This window comes from Dama dama, chromosome 21, assembly GCF_033118175.1.
Source record: "Dama dama isolate Ldn47 chromosome 21, ASM3311817v1, whole genome shotgun sequence".
Taxonomy (NCBI): Eukaryota; Metazoa; Chordata; class Mammalia; order Artiodactyla; family Cervidae; genus Dama; species Dama dama.
This window is the reverse complement of record NC_083701.1, coordinates 1,305,340-1,323,680: the sequence shown is the minus strand read 5'-3', so window position 1 is coordinate 1,323,680 and position 18,341 is coordinate 1,305,340. Positions and strand designations below refer to the sequence as shown.

The window sequence follows — 18,341 nt, the reverse complement described above, 5'->3', positions numbered from 1 at the left end:
GGCTAAGACTCCATGTTCCCAATGCAGGGGACCCTGGTTTGACCCCTAGTTGGGGAACTAAGATACTGCAAACTGCAACTAAGCCTGTGAGTCAAAGCTACTGAGCCCACACACTGTAGAGAAGCCCGCACTACAGTGAAGACACGGTGCAGCCAAAAATAAAGTAATAATAAAATAATTCATTAAAAGTGATTTTGGAGTCTACGCTTTCTACCATCTCTCTGGTATCAAATTGATTGCTTATATAACTTGTCAGTTGCATCAAAAAAGACTGTACTGCTGCTAAGGCACTTCAGTCATGTCCGACTCTGTGCAACCCCACAGACTTGCAATTTTTAATCTTAGCATTAAGAACAAAGTTTTAAAAAATCTGCAACTTATGTCACAAAGGCTAACATAATCAGTTCAGTTCAGTTCAGTCACTCAGTTGTGTCTGACTCTTTGCAACCCCATGGACTGCAGCATACTTGTCCATCACCAACTCCCAGGGCTTGCTCAAACTCATGTCCATTGAGTCGGTGATGCCATCCAACCATCTCATCCTCTGTTGTCCCCTTCGCCTGCCTTCTATCTTTCCCAGCATCAGGGTCTTTTCCAGTGAGTCAGTTCTTCACATCAGGTGGCCAAAGTATTGGAGTTTCAGCTTCAGCATCAGTCCTTCCAATGAATATTCAGGACTGATTTCCTTTAGGATGGACTGGTTTGTTCTCCTTGCAGTCCAAGGGACTCTCAAGAGTCTTCTCTAACACCACAATTCAAAAGCATCAATTCTTTGGTGCTCAGTTTTCTTTACAGTCTAACTCTATAGTGCTTCTAAAATGAGAGGGAAGAGACCAACAACCAGGTTCACAGAAAAGTCAGTGAAAGTGGCTCTTAATCATATGAAGAGACGTTCAACCTCACCCCCAAGAAAGATGCAAAAGGAAATTACACCAAGATGCTATTTCTTGCTTGTCAGATTGCCAAAATACCAAATATTTGACAACATTGTTTGTTCAAAAGGAAACCTCACCAGCAGAAATGCAAGATCCTATAACCCTGTGGAAGGGAACTGGGCAACACACAGAAAAACAGATACAAATGCCCATTTCTAGGAATCTATCCTAAAATTAAATTGGCAAAACTGAAAAGACCTATCTAAAGCTACTTATTACAGCACTAATTTTAATGGCAACAGACGCCCAGTAATAGCAGACTGGCTGAATACACTGACAGCACATTCGCAAGGGAGGTGAAGGCAGCTGCATAAAGGAGAAAGGGATGTGCCCAGACACTGCCAAGGAGAGGTGGCTGGACACTGACAGGAAAATGCCAAAATGTGGGGCCAGTGGGAAAAAACTACTGTTCTCTGACGTTCACTCAGATTTTTTGAAATGGAGCCAGAAACCATAGCGTTGATAAATGGCTACCGACAGGGTAGCGCGGTAAGAGACTGGTGGGAACAGGGAGGGAAGCAACTTTCTGAATGTACTTTCTTTTGTATACTGGGCTTTGAAACCATATAGGGTTTCAGTTCAGTTCAGTTGCTCAGTCGTATCCAACTATTTGCGACCCCATGAACCACAGCACACCAGGCCTTCCTGTCCATCACCAACTCCCGGAGTCCCCCCAAACCCATGTCCATCAAGTTAGTGATGCCATCCAACCATCTCATCCTCTGTCGTCCCCTTCTCCTCCTGCCCTCAATCTTTCCCACCATCAGGGCCTTTTCCAATGAGTCAGCTCTTCGCATCAGGTGGCCAAAGTATTGGAGTTTCAGCTTCAGCATCAGTCCTACCAATGAACACCCAGGACTGATCTTTAGGATGGACTGGTTGGATCTCCTTGCAGTCCAAGGGACTCTCAAGAGTCTTCTCCAACACCACAGTTCAAAAGCATCAATTCTTCCATGTTCAGCTTTCTTTATAGTCCAACTCTCATGTCTATACATGACCACTGGAAAAACCATAGCCTTGACTAGACGGAGCTTTGTTGGCAAGGTAGTGTCTCTGCTTTTTAATATGCTCTCTAGGTTGGTCATAACTTTCCTCCTAAGTTTAGATAATCATAAAACAAAGTTGTATCAAAATGTTAAAAACGTAACTTTAAAAAGCAAACAAGTGAAAGAGTAGAGTTAAGGTCATATCCCATATGGGATATATCTTAACAGCAAGAACTGCAAAACAAATCTAGACTATTTTCAATAATCATAGTGTTAATAATATTGACATTGTTATTCTGACATCATTACATATAACTAATAAATGTGTTTATATAATTACAACCCAGGATTTTAAATACAGGAAAAAAACTGCCTCCATCTGGACCTGGGGATGAGCCAGGGGACACTGTAAGTAGCAGTGGTGCCCACCTGGACCTTTAATGGCTCATACCACCTCTGGACACTCTGATTCACATATTGATTCTGTGTACCACCTGCTTTCCCCGCTCACAGGTAAAGCCTATGAGAAAGGGACTTATTGGGAATGTTGCTTATTTTACCTACTCATGTAGCCCCACCACTTAGAACACTGCCTAGCATGCAACAGGCACTCAATAAATACCATGCCTGTGAAGAGTGGCAGAGCTGGACACACACACAAAAGCTAGTTGTTGAATTGCTTAAAAAAAAAAGCAAAATGTTACTTGCTGAAACTAAGCAAAAGACATGCAGGTATTTCATTGTAATATACTTTCAATCTTTATGAATGAACGTTTTTAAAATAAGTTGTTGTTCAGTCCCTAAGTCGTGTCCAGCTCTTTGCAACCCCATGGACTGCAGCCAGGCTTCCCTCCTTCACTAGCTCCCAGAGTTTGCTCAAAGTCATATCCACCGAGTCAGTGATGTCATGCAAACATCCTGTTGCCTCCTCCCCTTGCCCTCAGTCTTTCCCAGCATCAGGGTCTTTTCTAATGAGTTGGCTCTTTGCATCAGGTGGCCAAAGTATTGGCGTTTCTTTATCCGTCCTTCCAATGAATATTCAGGATTGATTTCCCGTAGGATGACAGGTTTAACTTCCTCGCTGTCCAAGAGGCTCTCAAGAGGTCCCCAGTACCACAGCTCAAAAGGATCAATTTTCCAGCGCTCAGCCCTTCTTTATGGTCCAAATCTCACATCTGTACACGACTACTGGAAAAGTCACAGCTTTGACTATACAAACCTTTGTCGGCAAAGTGATGTCCCTGCTTTTATATATACGATCTAGGTTTGTCATAGCTTCCCCCCGCCCCCCCGCCAAGGAGCAAGCATCTTTTAATTTCATGGCTGTGGTGTTCAGTGATTTTGGAGGCTAACATAACTCAGCAGTGGAAAAACCACAGCTTTGATTATATGAACCTTGAAATAGTTGGGAAGAGAAAAAGAAAGCAGGGTGTGCTGAAAAGATCCTAGAAGCATCAGTTCTCTGCCGGGACCAATGTTGCTGGGCTCAAGCTCCTCATTGTTAAAAGGTAAACTGAGGCATATCAGAATTTGTGAAGAGCTTATGTGAGCAGACAGAGAATGGAATAGTGGTTAGGAGCGCTCTGCCAGCAGGAGTTATATTAATTTTTATAGACGGAAAAGCAAAGCAAGGGCTTTGACAGGCCACGACTTAAGCCATCAACTTAACTGGAAAGTCTAGCTGGGGGCTACCAAGGCAGCAGAGCCACCCCCAGCCTAATGGCCTCCTCGTTTAATTACGTTAATACCGGCAACTGGCCCAAACCATCCAGGATGGTCCAAAAGTAGGGCCAAATCGGACAACCTGGGTCCTGAGCGTCAGTCTCTTGGCAGAGAGGACCCTGCTTCACCGGGATGTGTGTGGCAGACGAGTTTCCTTTGGGAAGCTGACCTCACCTTCCCCGAGTGGAAACCCTGCCCCTGACGTCGGGGCCCGCTATCCACAGAATTACTGCCACATCCTCCCCCCACTTCCAGCCTCGGGCCTCTCCCCAGACCACCTTTCCTGCCCAAAAGTCGGGGCACCAGCTCGGCCTGGCCGGTCCTCCCAGCCAACGAGCCACCTGGAAGGACTCCTTGGGGTAGTCAGCGGGTGCGGCAAGCAGCAGAGACAGCCACCTCTTCCTCCTGCCCGCGCTGGTCCAGCCCTGCCGAAGTGCGCAAACACGTGTAGGGAGACAGGGAGGAGGTCGCCGCCACACACGACCACCACCAACAGCCAGCGCCAGGCCTCGCCTCGGCAGGCGTGACATCTGGAGGCAACCAGGCGAGGATCGGCCCGACTAGGGCTCGGGCTGTACCCGCAGGGCCGGAGGTACGAAGTACCCGCAGAAGCTTCCGCGAGGCCGCCGGATGTGCATCCGGTAGGAGACCCGGACGCGGCGTGGCCTATCTAGGCGCGGTGGAGGCTGTGTCTCTCGGTGGCTCTAGCGAGTGCGTCAGTCAGGAGAAAGGCGCAGGGCGGGGAGGGCGGGGCCCAAGGCGGACTGGGAAGTGTCGCGTCCTAGGAGTGGCGGCCTGGGAGGCGTGGGCGTGGCCCTTGGGGGCGTAGCGCCCTTCGATTGGCGGATATGCAGACGGGGCGGGGCGCCCCCTTTGTCTGAGTGCGGTGCGGGCGGGCGCCCCTGCGGGTGAGGCAGCTGCGGGGACGGTGAGTCCGGGCGCGGGCGGCACTAGCACCCTCTACCCGGGCGCTGGGTGGGGGGCCAGGACCCTCCACGCGATCGGGCGCTGCCTGCGAGTGCCCCTTGCCTTTCCCTGCCCACTCCGAGCCCCTACCCCGCTCTCGTCGCCCCCGGGCCCATCCCCGCTCCCGCGAACGGCGAACCCTACGTCGCCGGTATTCGCGGCCCCCGGAGCTCCGGCCTCGCGCGGGGCCCGGGTGCAGGCCGGGGGCGCGAACACTCATTCCACTGGGATCGCCGTCGGCATCTCTCCGGGGAGAGTACTTCGTCCCGAGTCCACTCCCGCCTCCATTTTTGTCGAGGCTCGTCTCGGTTATTTGTGAAAAACCCCTTTCGTGAGCGCGAGCAGCCATTCCCGGGGTCCGCGGGCGCCTGCCCAGCGCGACGCTTCAGGACTGGGAAGCCGGACCCTCGGTGTGCGCTGCCTGGCGTTTCCGTTCTTATCAGATTGGTTCTTAAACGGGTGTATCGAAGACTTTCTTCTCAGACTATCATCTGACTCCGGTTGTGATGTTTTGTTCTAAGATGGAAGATTTCGAGTGTTCAGTGGTTAAATATTTACCCTAGAGGCTTTTGGCTTTGTGCTGTGTCTTAAAGGGCTTTCCCTACTCCAAGTTTAGTTCTGAAATAAACTCGTTTTCTCTGGTACTTGTGAAACGTTGGCTCCATCTGGAATCATTTTGGTGTGGCGAAAGTTGGAAATCCAGCTTCAGTGTTTTCCCTAAACCCTGGTATTTTTGACACTACCTACTGAATAACTCATTTCTCGGTTGATTTGGAAAACCACCTTTGTCCAGTGTTAAATTCTCCCAAATCTTGGGCCCATTTCTGGCATTTGTGTTGTTTTAATGTGCGAAGGTTTTGATTTTCATGCAGATCTGTGTGTCTCTGCTCCCCAGAGTTTATTCAGGTTCTTTTTATCATCAATTTTAAAATTTAGCTCTTTTTCATTCATTAGCTGTGTGCTTTCAGTATATGATATGAAATGATCTCATTTAATTTCTGCCTTTTTTTAAAGCTCAGTTACAGCTCAGTTTTATTCAGCAAATAAAGGATAGTACACCCTTGAGGCTTGAGGGCAGGCTGCATGAGGGAGGCTCCTCCTCCTCAGAGGAGAGGCTAATTTCTGCTTTTGCTTAGTTTTCTGGGAGATTGGTTGAGCTTTGTGCAAAGGATTAGTTTTAGACCTGTTGTCTGGGTGAGGTTACTGGAACATCTTCCCCAGGAAAAATGCCTGGCCTGTCTTGTTTGTTTATAGATATGGCCCTACTCTGCCCTTTCTCGTCCAGGCCTGGGTGGCTCTCCGCATTAGGAGTTTGTGGATACAGGGGGCAACAGTAACATATTTCTAAGGTTTACTTTAACCTTGTTTCTTGCTATCTGTGACTACAACTGTTTTCCCTGAATATTTTCGACTCCCTGTTGCTGCTGGGTAGACAAGCTACCTGTGTGGATACATGTCTGTGATCATTTTCCTCTGAAGCATGCAGGGTTGTGGTTTGGGCTTACAGGTGGATCAGAACTGCCTCTTTGGAAGGTGCTTCCAGCCTGGAGGGCCAGGCTTCGAGCAGATGAAGAAAGAGAAGTGGGTCTTCCAGCTGGAAAACCTTGGGGTGAGGATGGTGAGGAAGAGTGGGGAGACCCTGGAGCTGTCCGGCCCAGACCAGGGACTGCAAGGTGGTGCCTGTCATGCCTGTCACTGTTGGCGGTGTCTTTGGGAGGAAGATCTTCAGCAGTTCCAGCAAGAGCTAGAAGTTACTAAAGCTTAGCTTACAGAACAAAATAACAGTAACGTTGAATCCTAAGCTCTCTCGTCTCTGCAGCCCCGTTTTCAGTTCCTGTCCCTTGGTCACCGCCCAAGCCAGAACTCACTTGGAAGAGTGTCTCACTGCAGTGTAATCACCGCTGCAGAGAACATTGGCCTGCTCTGCTTTGGTTTGGGTTATTCTCTGGGGCGTGGGTGGATGGGTCGCTGTTGTGGGCACCCCTTGGGCAGGTGCTTTTTGTACTTGTTTATGTGTTAGGGGTGGCATGGCTTCCCTGGGCAGCTCCTCAGAGCCAGTTTGACCCTCCATGGTGTTAATTCCGGCTTCAGGGACCATCTAAACAGGACTTGACCTGCTCACCTGTTCTCCCTTCCTCCCTGAACTCCTGTTGCCTTGAGCTATGGGCCCTGAGTAAAAGCCTGCTTCAGTGCCTGGGTGGCTCTGTTGTCATCCCTGCGGTGTCAGTTAGCAGCCTGCAGTGTTTTTTGCATGTCTTTTCATTCCACGCGCACTTGTTCTAGGAGACCCAGACCTTATCTACCAAAGTACAAGTAAAGAAAAATGAAAAACTAGTTAGTTCCACCTTTACATTTGTTTTCTTTCTCTTTTATCAGAATATAGAGTCTTATTCCATTTGGGCTGCTATAACAGAGCACCAGAGACTGGGCAGCCTGTAAAACAGCAAACGTCATTTTTCACAGTGTGGAGGCCAGACATCTGAGGTCGGGATCAGCAGGATCCAGGAGCCCTCATCCTGCCTGCAGACATTGTGTCCTCACGTAGAGGGAGGGGTCTCTTATCAAGGGGACTCCACTCTCAGGACCTGAGCACCCCTCCCCGCCCCCGCCCCACATTGAGCCTTAGGTCATTTGGAGGCATAGACATTCAGAGCAGAGCAACAGGCATACTTTATGATATACTGTTTTCCTTTGGTACTTAGAGATCATCCTGGGCAGAGCTCTTACGCTTTCTGTTTTCATGCTTCTCTGGAATTCACTGGGTGGGAATCTTGTCCCCTTCTCTGCCCCTCCGTGCCTCTCCGTGGCCGGGGGGTTTGAGTTAATCTCATCAGATGCTCTCTTTAACCTCGCCGTCCTCCTGAGGCCCTCAGAGGAACTGTGTCATCTCAGTCTGGTGTGTCTACTGCTGTGGATAGGGGCTCACATCCCCTCGTGGTCCTGGGGTCATTGTTTGTGCAACAGGAGCATCATGAACACCTCCTGCATATCCTATGCTTTTGCTGACCTGTCTGGCCATCTGGTGCAGCCTGAATCTTGGTCTTCGTGGTGTGGGACTGGTGTGTGGAAGGACTGGTGGATTTGGCGGTGGCACCATCCTGGTGCTGTTCCGAAACCACACAATTCATGTGGGGTTCGAACTCACAAGCTGAGCCTCGAACCCACTGTCTCTTAGCTGAAACCACGCACCTTTGCTCAGGACTTACTGAAGGTTCTGTGTGTCTCAATGCAGAAGGAATTCACAGTGATAGGTGACAAAGTGATAGGTGAGAAGTGGATTTATTTAGAGAGATACACATTCCTTAGACAGAATGGTGTCTGTCTCAAAAGGCCCTGAAATGTAAGGTGGTTAGTTTCTATGGGCTGTGTAGTTTCATAGGCTGCTGAATAGAAGGATTAATCTAGCCATTTCAGGGAGGGCCAGGGGCTTCCAGGAATTCAGGAATTGGGCCACTGCCCACTTTTCAGCCTTTCTGGTCGTCTGGCCTGGGAGCTGTGGGGTCTGTGGGTGTGTTGTCATTTAGCAGATGTATCGCAGTGAGCACATAATGAGGCTCAACCTCCACTGGAAGGCGAGCCTTCTGCCATTTTCAGCGGCCTAATTGGTTCTAACCAGTTTTTGTCTCATCTTTAAAGGTTGTGCTCAGTCCCCTTCCCTTCTGGTTTCAAGTCCACCCAAGGAAGGCGTGCGTTGCCCAGAGGTATGTCTACTACACCTAAATACGCCAGGTGACTTTCTCACCTGAGAGAGAGCTAGCAGATACTCCGCTTCCCCACTGCTGCTGGAGTAGGTGCTTCTCCGGCACTTGTTGCTGTCCTGAAGGGTGGAGTGTGGAGTCATTTCTCCTGTAACTTCATACGCTTGTTCAGCCATCCTTGAGCCACTGGCTGTTCCGCTGGGACTGGCAGGGGGTGTGAGAACGATGAGGCAGAGGCCCCCGAGGTGGGTCGGGAACGGTCTCAGTGAGAGGGTGACGGCTGAGCGCCAGCTGAGGGGCAGGAGGCGCCCGGCTGCGGGGAGGGGCGCTCAGAGCAGGGCTCTCAGCAGCCTCAGGAGCGGAGGTGGGGCTTGGAGCCGAGGAGGGGCTCTGCGTCCTGTGGGGGTGGGCAGGACTGTGCTGCTACTGGAGGGCGGGTCCAGTGGGCGTGAGAGGGTGAGCCGGAGGGCGACTTCTGGATCTGGATCGAATGCAGGTGCCAGACCAGGGGCAGACCAGGCCTGGGTAGGGGGTGGGTGTTGGGGCTGGATGGTAAGTGTCTGAGGTGCTCTAGGACACCCATGAGGAGATGGCCAGCTGGAGGGGATGGGGGTTGCCAGCTTAGCGCACCAACAGGAGCCCTGCACTCCACTGGACATTCAGGCCTGTGGGGCTGAAGCAGCTCAGGTCACAGACATGGGCTCAGGCAGGAGCCTGCCTGGCTGGAGGTCTCAGGCTGAATGATCCAGCAGCTCCTAGATTAGCTGTGCTGGCTGCCAGCATCCACGGGGAGCCTGCAAACGGGTGCTTATTGTTAGATCCTGCCCAGGTGTGGTCAGGTCATCGTGAAAATGACTGTCTACCTCCTCTGGGTTCCCAGAGGACCAGAGCTGCATGGTTCAGGGAGGCAGTATCTCATGCTGGTGAGGGTGGACAGGGGCCCCGTGGTGACTGACTTGATGGAGACTGGGGTTACGCACCACTGACAGCAGACAAGGATTTGGTCATATGGAGGTCAGAGGAGACCCTGACAGGGGCCACTTGGGGTGGAGGGGACGGAGACGACCTGAGGGAGTGGCCAGATACGGCCACAGGGAGGATGACTGTCCATGAGAGATGGTGAGTGTGGGCAGCCCATGAAGGGTTGGGGGAGCAGTACTGCTCTTCTAGTGGGTGTGGGCACTGGAGTAGCCACAGGAGGCAGCGGCTCCCCCACCGTCGGTTCTGAGAGCTGGCGAGGTGGGACCAGCCTTGTTGTTTCCAGTTCTTCATGCCTGGTGGCACCCTCATGCCTGTTTGTCCAACATCAGTGTTTGAGATGAATTCTGAGCTAACTTTATTCACTCCTTTCATTTTTCCCAGGTGATGGGCCTGCTGGGCTTGTGTCCTGCTGTCTGTCAGGGTGGGTGTGGCACACGCCTTAGCAGTGCTTGTCCCAGTGTCCCCAGAGCCCGCCCAGCCCCAGGCCCCCTGCCAGGTGCTCAGACCGAGTCTCTGGGTCACTCTGGATGCTCCACCAGAACCAGGCCCTCACTAGAGCCGCCAGGCAGGACCAGGCCTGCTCAGGGCATCAGTGGGCCCACGGGAGGGTTGTGGTCCCCACACCACAAGTGCAGCCTCTCCTCATGGGGGTTGTTTCTGGAGGCAGTCAGGCCTGGTGTTCCCCACTCCCCGTGATGCACTCACCCAGCCCTGTGTGTATACTGCAGGCCATGCTTGGTAAGCTGGGCAGTCCAACGGCCCTTGGGGCGCATGGCATCCCCAGGCATCTTGGGTGGGACCATCCTGGGCCCCTCATATGCTCCTTCCTCTTCCTCAGCCCCACTCGCTCCTCCGACACCATCTCCCTCAGACGTTCCATGGACCAGATGATGGCGGCGGCCCGGCTCCTGCCGCCACCAGCGGTGCCTCAGGTGAGTAGCCCCAAGGCCTTTGCGGCACCCCTGGCATCCTCACATCCTCCCACTCCCAGGGGCCTGGTGACATCCTGAGCATCATTGCATTTTGAACACTGTGGCCCCTTCCTGTCGCCCCCTGTCCAGGGGCGCGTCCCCACACCCCACACTGCTTGCACCCTCCTTGTCTGGGACATGGACTCTGAGTCCAACCTGCAGCACCCCCTGTTGTTCCAGGCCAAGGTGACCTTCGAGGATGTGGCCGTGTTCCTCTCCCAGGATGAGTGGGACCGCCTGGGCCCCGCCCAGCGTGGCCTCTACCGACACGTGATGATGGAGACCTACGGGAATGTGGTCTCCGTGGGTAAGGCCCCCTGCAGGCCTTGGGTGGGGCGAGGTGAGGGTGCTTGTGGATATTGTATAAACGAAAGGACTTCCCTCCCCATGAGCAGGAATTCCAGGATCCAAGCCCGAGGTAATCTCCCAGCTGGAGCGAGGAGAGGAGCCGTGGGTCCTGGACAAGCAGGGCAATGAGCAGCTCAGGGGCTGGGGCATCAGCCGCTCAGGTGAGCTCGGGGTGGCCTCTGTGCACTGAGGGTGGTGTACCTGCAGGTGCTCCTGGGGTCTGACCTGGCAGGGACCCCTGCGGGTGAGGGTGAGTGGGCAGCAGGCAGAGGCCCAGGGCAGGGAATGGGCAGGGAGGTATGTGCAGCCGGGTGTGGGTTGGGTGCCTTGAGGTGAGGTGAGCTCATGTGGCTTCCAGGCCCCTGACAGGTCCCTGCTCTGAATGGACATCAGAGGTTGAGGGACATGGGCTACTGACTCTTAGTGCGGCTAGAGCTGTTCGCGGTGAATCAAAGGAGCCCACCGTCCACAGCTGTCCTGGGGGTTCCATCTGAAATTTGGCAAGACCAGACACAATAGCACAAGTAAAGCTGTAAGAATTGGAAAGAAAGAGGAAGAGCATTGCTTGTAGTTCATGATATTGTCTATATGCGAAAAGATTGATCAGGATCTCCTTTGTGGCCCGGTGACTGGGAATCCACTTGCCAGTGCAGGGGTCACAGGTTTGATCCCTGGTCCGAGAAGACCCCATGTGCTGTGGGACAGCTAAGCCCATGTGACACAGCCACTGAGTCTACGCTTTAGAGCCCGGGAGCCAGAACTACTTAGCCCACGAGCCACAAGTGCTAGAGCCTGCCTGCCTAGAGCCCGTGCTGTGCAACAAGGGAAGCCACCCCAGTAAGAAGCCTGCATATCACAACTCGAGAGTAACCCTCAGTCACTGCAGCTAGAGAAAAGCTGTCACCGCAATGAAGACCCAGCACGGCCAAAAATAAAATAAATAAAATTATATTAAAAAAAAATGCAAACAAGAACATGTTGACCTCCTAGGCACAGACCCCTGCAGATGCTTCAGGCAGAGTCTCTCTTGGAAGTGCCTTTCCTGGTGTAGGGACTGCTTGGTTTTGGAGCCTGCTATTTTTCGGGGGCTCTCGTTGGGGTTTGAGGAAGTCCGTTGCACAGCACCTGTCCTAAGTTCTGAGTAAATTCAACAGTGAAGCTTACATCTCAGTAATACTGTTACCACCAAAAAAAGGGAAAATTGATGGGGCTTGAAAATATCCGTGTTACAGAAAAAGCAAAATTCAGTGAATGTGGCCAGTTGCCATTCAGTATGCTTCCTAATAAGAAACCCCAGAGAGACCCTAACCCCCCAGAATCACATAGGGAGGGCTTCTGGGTCTTGGCCATGAAGCAGAACGTGGGTCCCCTGGGCTGTGAAGGTCCAGCTCTCTCCCACTGGCTAAGCCTCCCCGCAGGTGTGCCCCCCTCAGGTCTTCCTCTGCCCGCTGGGCTTCTTGCTCTAGGACATCCCTCAAGGACCATTTTAACACTGTCCCCAGCCAGGCCTTGTGGGAACTGGAGGAAGCAGCAGAGGCGTTGCTGAGATGGGCCTGGAGGACTGCCTCTGTCCCGTCCCCGTCCCCTGCTGTCACGGCCCTGCCCGCCCGTCGAGTATCCTGGATGAGCATCGTCCTGAGTAGCCAGTCCTGGGACAGTCCTGTTTTCTGGTGACGTCTTGTCAATTCAGTGGCTCTGTCTTCAAGATTTAAAATCTGTCATCCTCAACATACCCTGCTCCACCCACTCCACCTGCAGTGCCCCTGACCTGAGTGTGGAAACACCCCCGCCTTCTTGGCCATCCTCACTGCCACCTGCAAGCCCCGTCTTGTTCCCCAGGTGGAGTCTGCAGGACGGGCTCTCAGGAGCTCGCGCTTTGCTCCAGCAGCCCCCTCCCTGCCCCGCACCGTAATAGGTGTAGTCCTGCCTCAGTTCCACCTCTCATGGCCTCTGGACCCTCCAGGGAGGGCAGGGTTGGGGCTGTGACCACATGTGCCCTTCACAGGCTCTCGAATTGGACCTGGCCCTTCTCCAGCCACACTGTCAGGTGGACACTTTCCTGTTTGTCACCTGCTGGTGACTTCTGGCCTGGGGCACTCGAGGGCCGCCCTGTAGCGGTGAAGCACCTGCAGGGTGGAATGTACTCTGCAGTCTCAGAGGGGGTGAACACACTCCCTTTGGTTTTGGTTTTGTTTCAGGATGTGAGCACAAGGATCAGGACCAGAACACAGACTCCAGCCTGAGGCCGCTCACTTCAGAGGAGATATCAATGATTCTGAGGAAAACGCCTGCCGAGTGGAGTGATCCAGGAAGTTACGAACCTGAGCAGAGTTTCTGTCTGAGTCCCAGCCCTGCCCGCCCCCCTGAAGGCCAGGCCGTGAGTCCCAGTGTGCCGGTCACCCAGCGCCCGGCTGTTCCTGGCGGGGAGAGGCCCTACCGGTGCGTGGAGTGTGGGAAGTGCTTTGGGCGGAGCTCCCACCTGCTGCAGCACCAGAGGACGCACACTGGGGAGAGGCCCTATGTGTGCGGTGTGTGTGGCAAGGCCTTCAGCCAGAGCTCAGTGCTCAGCAAGCACAAGAGGATCCACACGGGCGAGAAGCCCTACGCGTGCCATGAATGTGGAAAGGCCTTTCGAGTGAGTTCGGATCTCGCTCAGCATCACAAGATACACACAGGGGAGAAACCACACGAGTGTCTCGAGTGCCGCAAGGCCTTCACGCAGCTGTCGCACCTCCTGCAGCACCAGCGCATCCACACTGGCGAGCGGCCATACGTGTGCGGCGTGTGTGGCAAGGCCTTCAACCACAGCACCGTGCTGCGCAGCCACCGGCGGGTGCACACGGGGGAGAAGCCACATGAGTGTGCAGAGTGTGGCCGCGCCTTCAGCGTGAAGAGGACCCTGCTCCAGCACCAGCGGGTGCACACCGGGGAGAAGCCCTACGCTTGCGGCGAGTGTGGCCGCGCCTTCAGTGACCGCTCCGTCCTCATCCAGCACCACAGCGTGCACACCGGCGAGAAGCCGTACGAGTGTGGTGAGTGCGGCAAAGCCTTCCGGCACCGCTCCACTCTCCTGAACCACGAGCGCATCCACACGGAGGAGAAGCCCTATGGCTGCTACGCCTGCGGCAAGGCCTTCGTGCAGCACTCCCACCTGACCCAGCACCAGCGGGTCCACACCGGGGAGAAGCCCTACGTGTGCAGCGAGTGCGGCCACGCCTTCAGTGCCCGCAGGTCCCTGGTCCAGCACCAGCGGGTCCACACCGGCGAGCGGCCCTTCCGCTGCGCACAGTGTGGCAAGGCCTTCAGCTTGAAGGCCACGCTGATTGTGCACCTGAGGACCCACACGGGCGAGAGGCCTTACGAGTGCAGCCGTTGCGGCAAGGCCTTCAGCCAGTACTCGGTGCTCGTGCAGCACCAGCGCATCCACACGGGCGAGAGGCCTTACGAGTGTGGGGAGTGCGGCCGCGCCTTCAACCAGCACGGCCACCTCATCCAGCACCAGAAGGTGCACAGGAAGCTGTGACCTTGCCTGCATGTGAAGCCACACTTGGGAACTCGGGCTTCCAGCCCTGGGGAGCCTCCAGTCCGGGCGAAGCCCCTGCCAGTGACACCCAGTGTCACCCAGGAACTCACGGGCAGCACTGAAGCGTCTCTGGAAGAACTTCAGAGGACGCCTCCTTTGCTTCTCTCACCGTCTTGAAGTTACGTCGCAGAGTAGTCTCACAATGGTAGTGAGTTTTGGTAAAGACAGCTACGATTCATTAATGTTAGTTTGTTAGAAATGGGAAACTAAAGGAAGTTTCAGCATAAGGACCACTGTCCCAGCAAAACTTCCTCACACTCCAAATAAAGGTTTTTTTTCTTAGAATATTATATGCCTTTCCTGGAGAAGGAAATGGCAACCCACTCCAGTACTCTTGACTAGAAAATTCCATGGATGGAGGAGCCTGGTGGGCTACAGTCCATGGGGTTGCAAAGAGTCAGACACAACTGAGCGACTTTTCACTTTCACTCTCACTTCCTAAATACAATGGTGGTTCTGATTATTGCACTTAAAACTGGGATATTGGACTATATTTTCAGTATTCTGTTAAAGTACTGTGTAGATAAAATGATATTAAAAAATATTGTTACCAAGTGTCATCATATAATATTGGCTGAAAATCCTAACTGTGGAACTACTTCTTTTCTATGAAAATGGTCTAAAGCTTAATTAGTGAGAAGTGATATAAATTTAGAAAACCCTTCATCTGGTCCTTTAATTTTATTTAAGATCAGAAGGGATGTCCTAACTTATTAGTGAAAATTCAACTCAAAAATGGATCTTTTCCCCAAAACCTTTGCAGATTCATAGGATGTCTTAGGCTTCTGGGCCCATGTGGGCTTAGGAGGTGACTTTGTACTCAGAGCCCAGACCTCACAGCTGCTGTACCACCTGGGTGCCTCTTTTTTACACAGTATGATGTTTCCCAGAAATGTTACTAAAAAGTCTTTGGCACACACTTCCAAAACAAAATTCTCAAATAGCTTTTTGTTTACTATTTCTAATATTTCTATTCCTGTGATGAAGGGTTTTCTTCATTTTTTACTTCTGGTTCCAAGAGTCTAGTATCCGTTGTCATATCCTGCGATAAATCTAGTTTATTCATAAGTTTTGTTTTTTGGCCAAGCAATGCAGCATGTGGGATCTTAGTTCCTTGACCAGGGATCGAGGCTGTGTCCCCTGCACTGGGAACCCTGAGTCTTAACCACTGGACCACCAAAAGCCCCTGTTCATTATTTTTAAGAATTTTTTTTCCCCTTGATGTTGAGAGCATTATCACCTCAGGAAAAATTAAGCAGTAGAGTGTTGATCCTGAAGTCCATAGCAGTCACTGGTGAAGATGAAAGCGTCCCTTAGAGCTAGTCACAGTGTTCATGCTTCTTGCTGATATTTTTAGAATAGGTAAAAAGTATAAATTGTAAACAGTTCATAAAATTATGATAAGCTGCAGAATAATAAAAGGCAAAAATTACTTTTTAAAGTTTAAAATATAAATTTAAAAGTTTATAATTAAAGGTAAATCAAAATAACTGAAAGGAGATTCTAGAAATAGTTAAAATTATCATAAAGGAGCTTTTAAACAAAGTTTAGACAATAATTAGACTAAGAAAAAACTGAAAAGCTTACAGTTTGTTACAGACTTATCAGTAAGTAAATGGTGCAACAAGTAAAATGATACAGTTTGGTTAAAATTGGTAAATTTGGTGACAAGATGAAAGTTCTAGAGTAATTCTCTGAGAAGGGTGGGCATGGCGTAGCCTTTGTGGATACAGGAGCTGCAGCCCAGAATGGTCTGTGGTCCGAGTTCCCAAGCCCGTGTTTCCCAAGCCTTGTGTGTATGTCACCTGGGGGTAGTGTGCAGAGACAGTGATGCACTTGGGCTGTCTTCTTTCCTCTGCTGATTGCAGGTATTTGATGTGCAGAGGGAAATCACAAAAGAACCTGAGCACTGGTACAGGCCAGAGATTCCATGCATTGTGGTGGCCAGTAAAATCAACGGTGAGGCTACCCCTGCATCTCAGTTCAGTTCAGTCTCTCAGTCGTGTCCAACTCTTTGGAACCTTATGGACTGTAGCTCGCCAGGCTTCCCTGTCCATCGCCAACTCCCGGAGCTTGCTCAAACTCACGTCCATGGAGTTGGTGATGCCATCCAACCATCTCATCCTCTGTCCTCTTCTGCATACAATCTTTCCCAGCATTAGGGTCTTTTCCAATGAATCAGTTCTTCACGTCAGGTGACCAAAGTATTGGAGCTTCAGCTTCAGCATCAGTCCTTCCAATGAATATTCAGGACTGATTTCCTTTAGGATACACTGGTTTGATCTCCTTGGAGTCCAAGGGACTCAGGAGTCTTTTCCAACATCACAGTTCAAAAGCATCATTTCTTCGGCGCTCAGCTTTCTTTATGGTCCAACTCACATCCATATACATGACTACTGTAAAATCCATAGCTTTGACTAGACAGACCTTTTGTTGGCAAAGTAATGTCTGCTTTTACATCTGTGTCTTTGGTTTTTACATCTGGGTGCCAGCAATTCATAGGGGAACCCACTATCACACATGTCTTCCTCCTTTCCTGGGCCGTCGAACCATCAGTGATCTGTTCTTCCCAATATAGACCCCTTAGCTGCTTGCCATAACTTCCCATCCAGTAAGATCCACGTCAGCCAACCTGCCTCCTTGAGACACAGATCCCAGTTAAATGAGCTCCTTCTATGACATGTCTGCTAATTGTCCCTGGTTGTCCCACTTCCTAAAATGGGACCTCCAGTGACCAACCCTTCAAAACTCTCCTTTTTCCTTGGTAGACAGGCCAATGTCCTACCTTCTCTCTACAGCAGACATGAAGGTGACCCAAAACTTCAGTTTTGCCAGGAAGTTCTCCCTGCTCCTGTACTTGGTCTCAGCTGCTGATGATACCAATGTTGTGAAGGTAATAAGAGACTGCAGAGATGGTCTAGTAAGGTGCTGACGTTTCTGGGGAAGTGGTAGAGAAGTGGCTGACTGCAGGGCTGTTGGTGAGGACAGGCATTGTTGGGGGGTCCTGGTGAGCACGTGGTGACAGGAAGGGGTCATTGTGAGTGTCGACAGTAGGGGAGGTGATGGTTTGGGTCTGGTGAAGAAAACGCATACTGACCAGCATGGAGTCAGGGGATGGGGAAAAGGTGATGGTTTTAGGGTGGAGTATTGTGTGGATAAGTGATGACGATGGGCCAGTGGGTACAGGGCAGGCAGAGTCCCAGCCACTGGTGCCCATAGCCTTATTTTCCTCCCCACCACCCCAGCTCTTCAATGATGCACTTCGACTAGCTGTGTCTTACGAATAGAACTCCCGGGACCTCACGGACAAGGTTTTGCAGGAGCTTGAGGTAGGTCCAGCACAAATATCAGGTGGCATGGAGAAAATGGATTCTCTCCATAGGGGTGCAGTGCAGAAGCCAGTAGACTGACTTTGCAGGCAGAACATGCTCATTGTGGGCATGGCCCCTAGAGGTGTTGGAGCTACAACTGGGTAAATGCAAGGCCAGGCCTCACCTGCTGCCTTGTTCACAGAATACTGACTTGGAGCAGAAGGAGGAGGATGTGCCAGACAAAGCAGCATGGCTACATCCAGAGCCCTTCTCCCTCCTGAGCCACAGGAGGCCTCTCCACGGCCCACCTGGTGGAGAGGGGCCGTTCAGAAGACCCCTCCCTCGAGAATCCTTCAGCTCTCAGTTGAGGCAGACCTCCAGGCTGTCCCCTGCTATACCTCCTACAAACCCAGCTGTCCTATTTGCACTGCCGCCCCCCCCCCCCCCACTTCCATGGCCCGTGAAACCTGAGCCTTCCACGTGGTTCCCTGCCCTGTGGGTCGGCGTCAGAACATGCCACTAACAGGTGTAAGGCCCACACCAGACCCTGAAGCCAAATTAGGGATGGACCCTCCAGGCCTGTGGGACAGTAAAGAGAATCAGGGAATATTCTAAAAGGATATTTAGGTGTCTTATTTCTCCCCCTCTGAGAACTGTCAGGGCCTATTCATTGCATTTCCACCAAGGGGTTGGTTTCTGATTCCTGACTTTCTCCTTTTTAATCTCTCAACTAAGCCAGTCATTTAAAGAAAATGATTTTGAACGGAGAGCTGTTTGTTCCATAAGTTTTTGTAGAACTCTTCTGGATATGGCCAGTACATTGATGAACAGCGAGGCCAA

At 51.8% G+C, this 18,341-nt stretch overlaps 1 protein-coding gene across 2 annotated transcripts; it reads left to right on the top strand.

Moving 5' to 3' along the window:
- The first annotated feature begins 4,476 nt into the window (after positions 1-4,476).
- ZNF250 (zinc finger protein 250) lies at positions 4,477-17,124 on the top strand. 2 transcript variants are annotated; one of them, XM_061122894.1, is made up of 7 exons: positions 4,477-4,571; positions 8,246-8,310; positions 9,670-9,709; positions 10,127-10,220; positions 10,440-10,566; positions 10,655-10,768; positions 12,806-17,124. In XM_061122894.1, exons 4-7 carry the CDS (start codon positions 10,167-10,169, stop codon positions 14,128-14,130), a joined length of 1,620 nt encoding a protein of 539 aa, XP_060978877.1. In that variant the 5' UTR covers positions 4,477-4,571; positions 8,246-8,310; positions 9,670-9,709; positions 10,127-10,166; the 3' UTR covers positions 14,131-17,124. The 2 variants fall into 2 exon arrangements, with proteins under 2 accessions (XP_060978877.1, XP_060978876.1); XM_061122893.1 differs by lacking the exon at positions 9,670-9,709.
- The last annotated feature ends 1,217 nt before the right edge of the window (positions 17,125-18,341 follow it).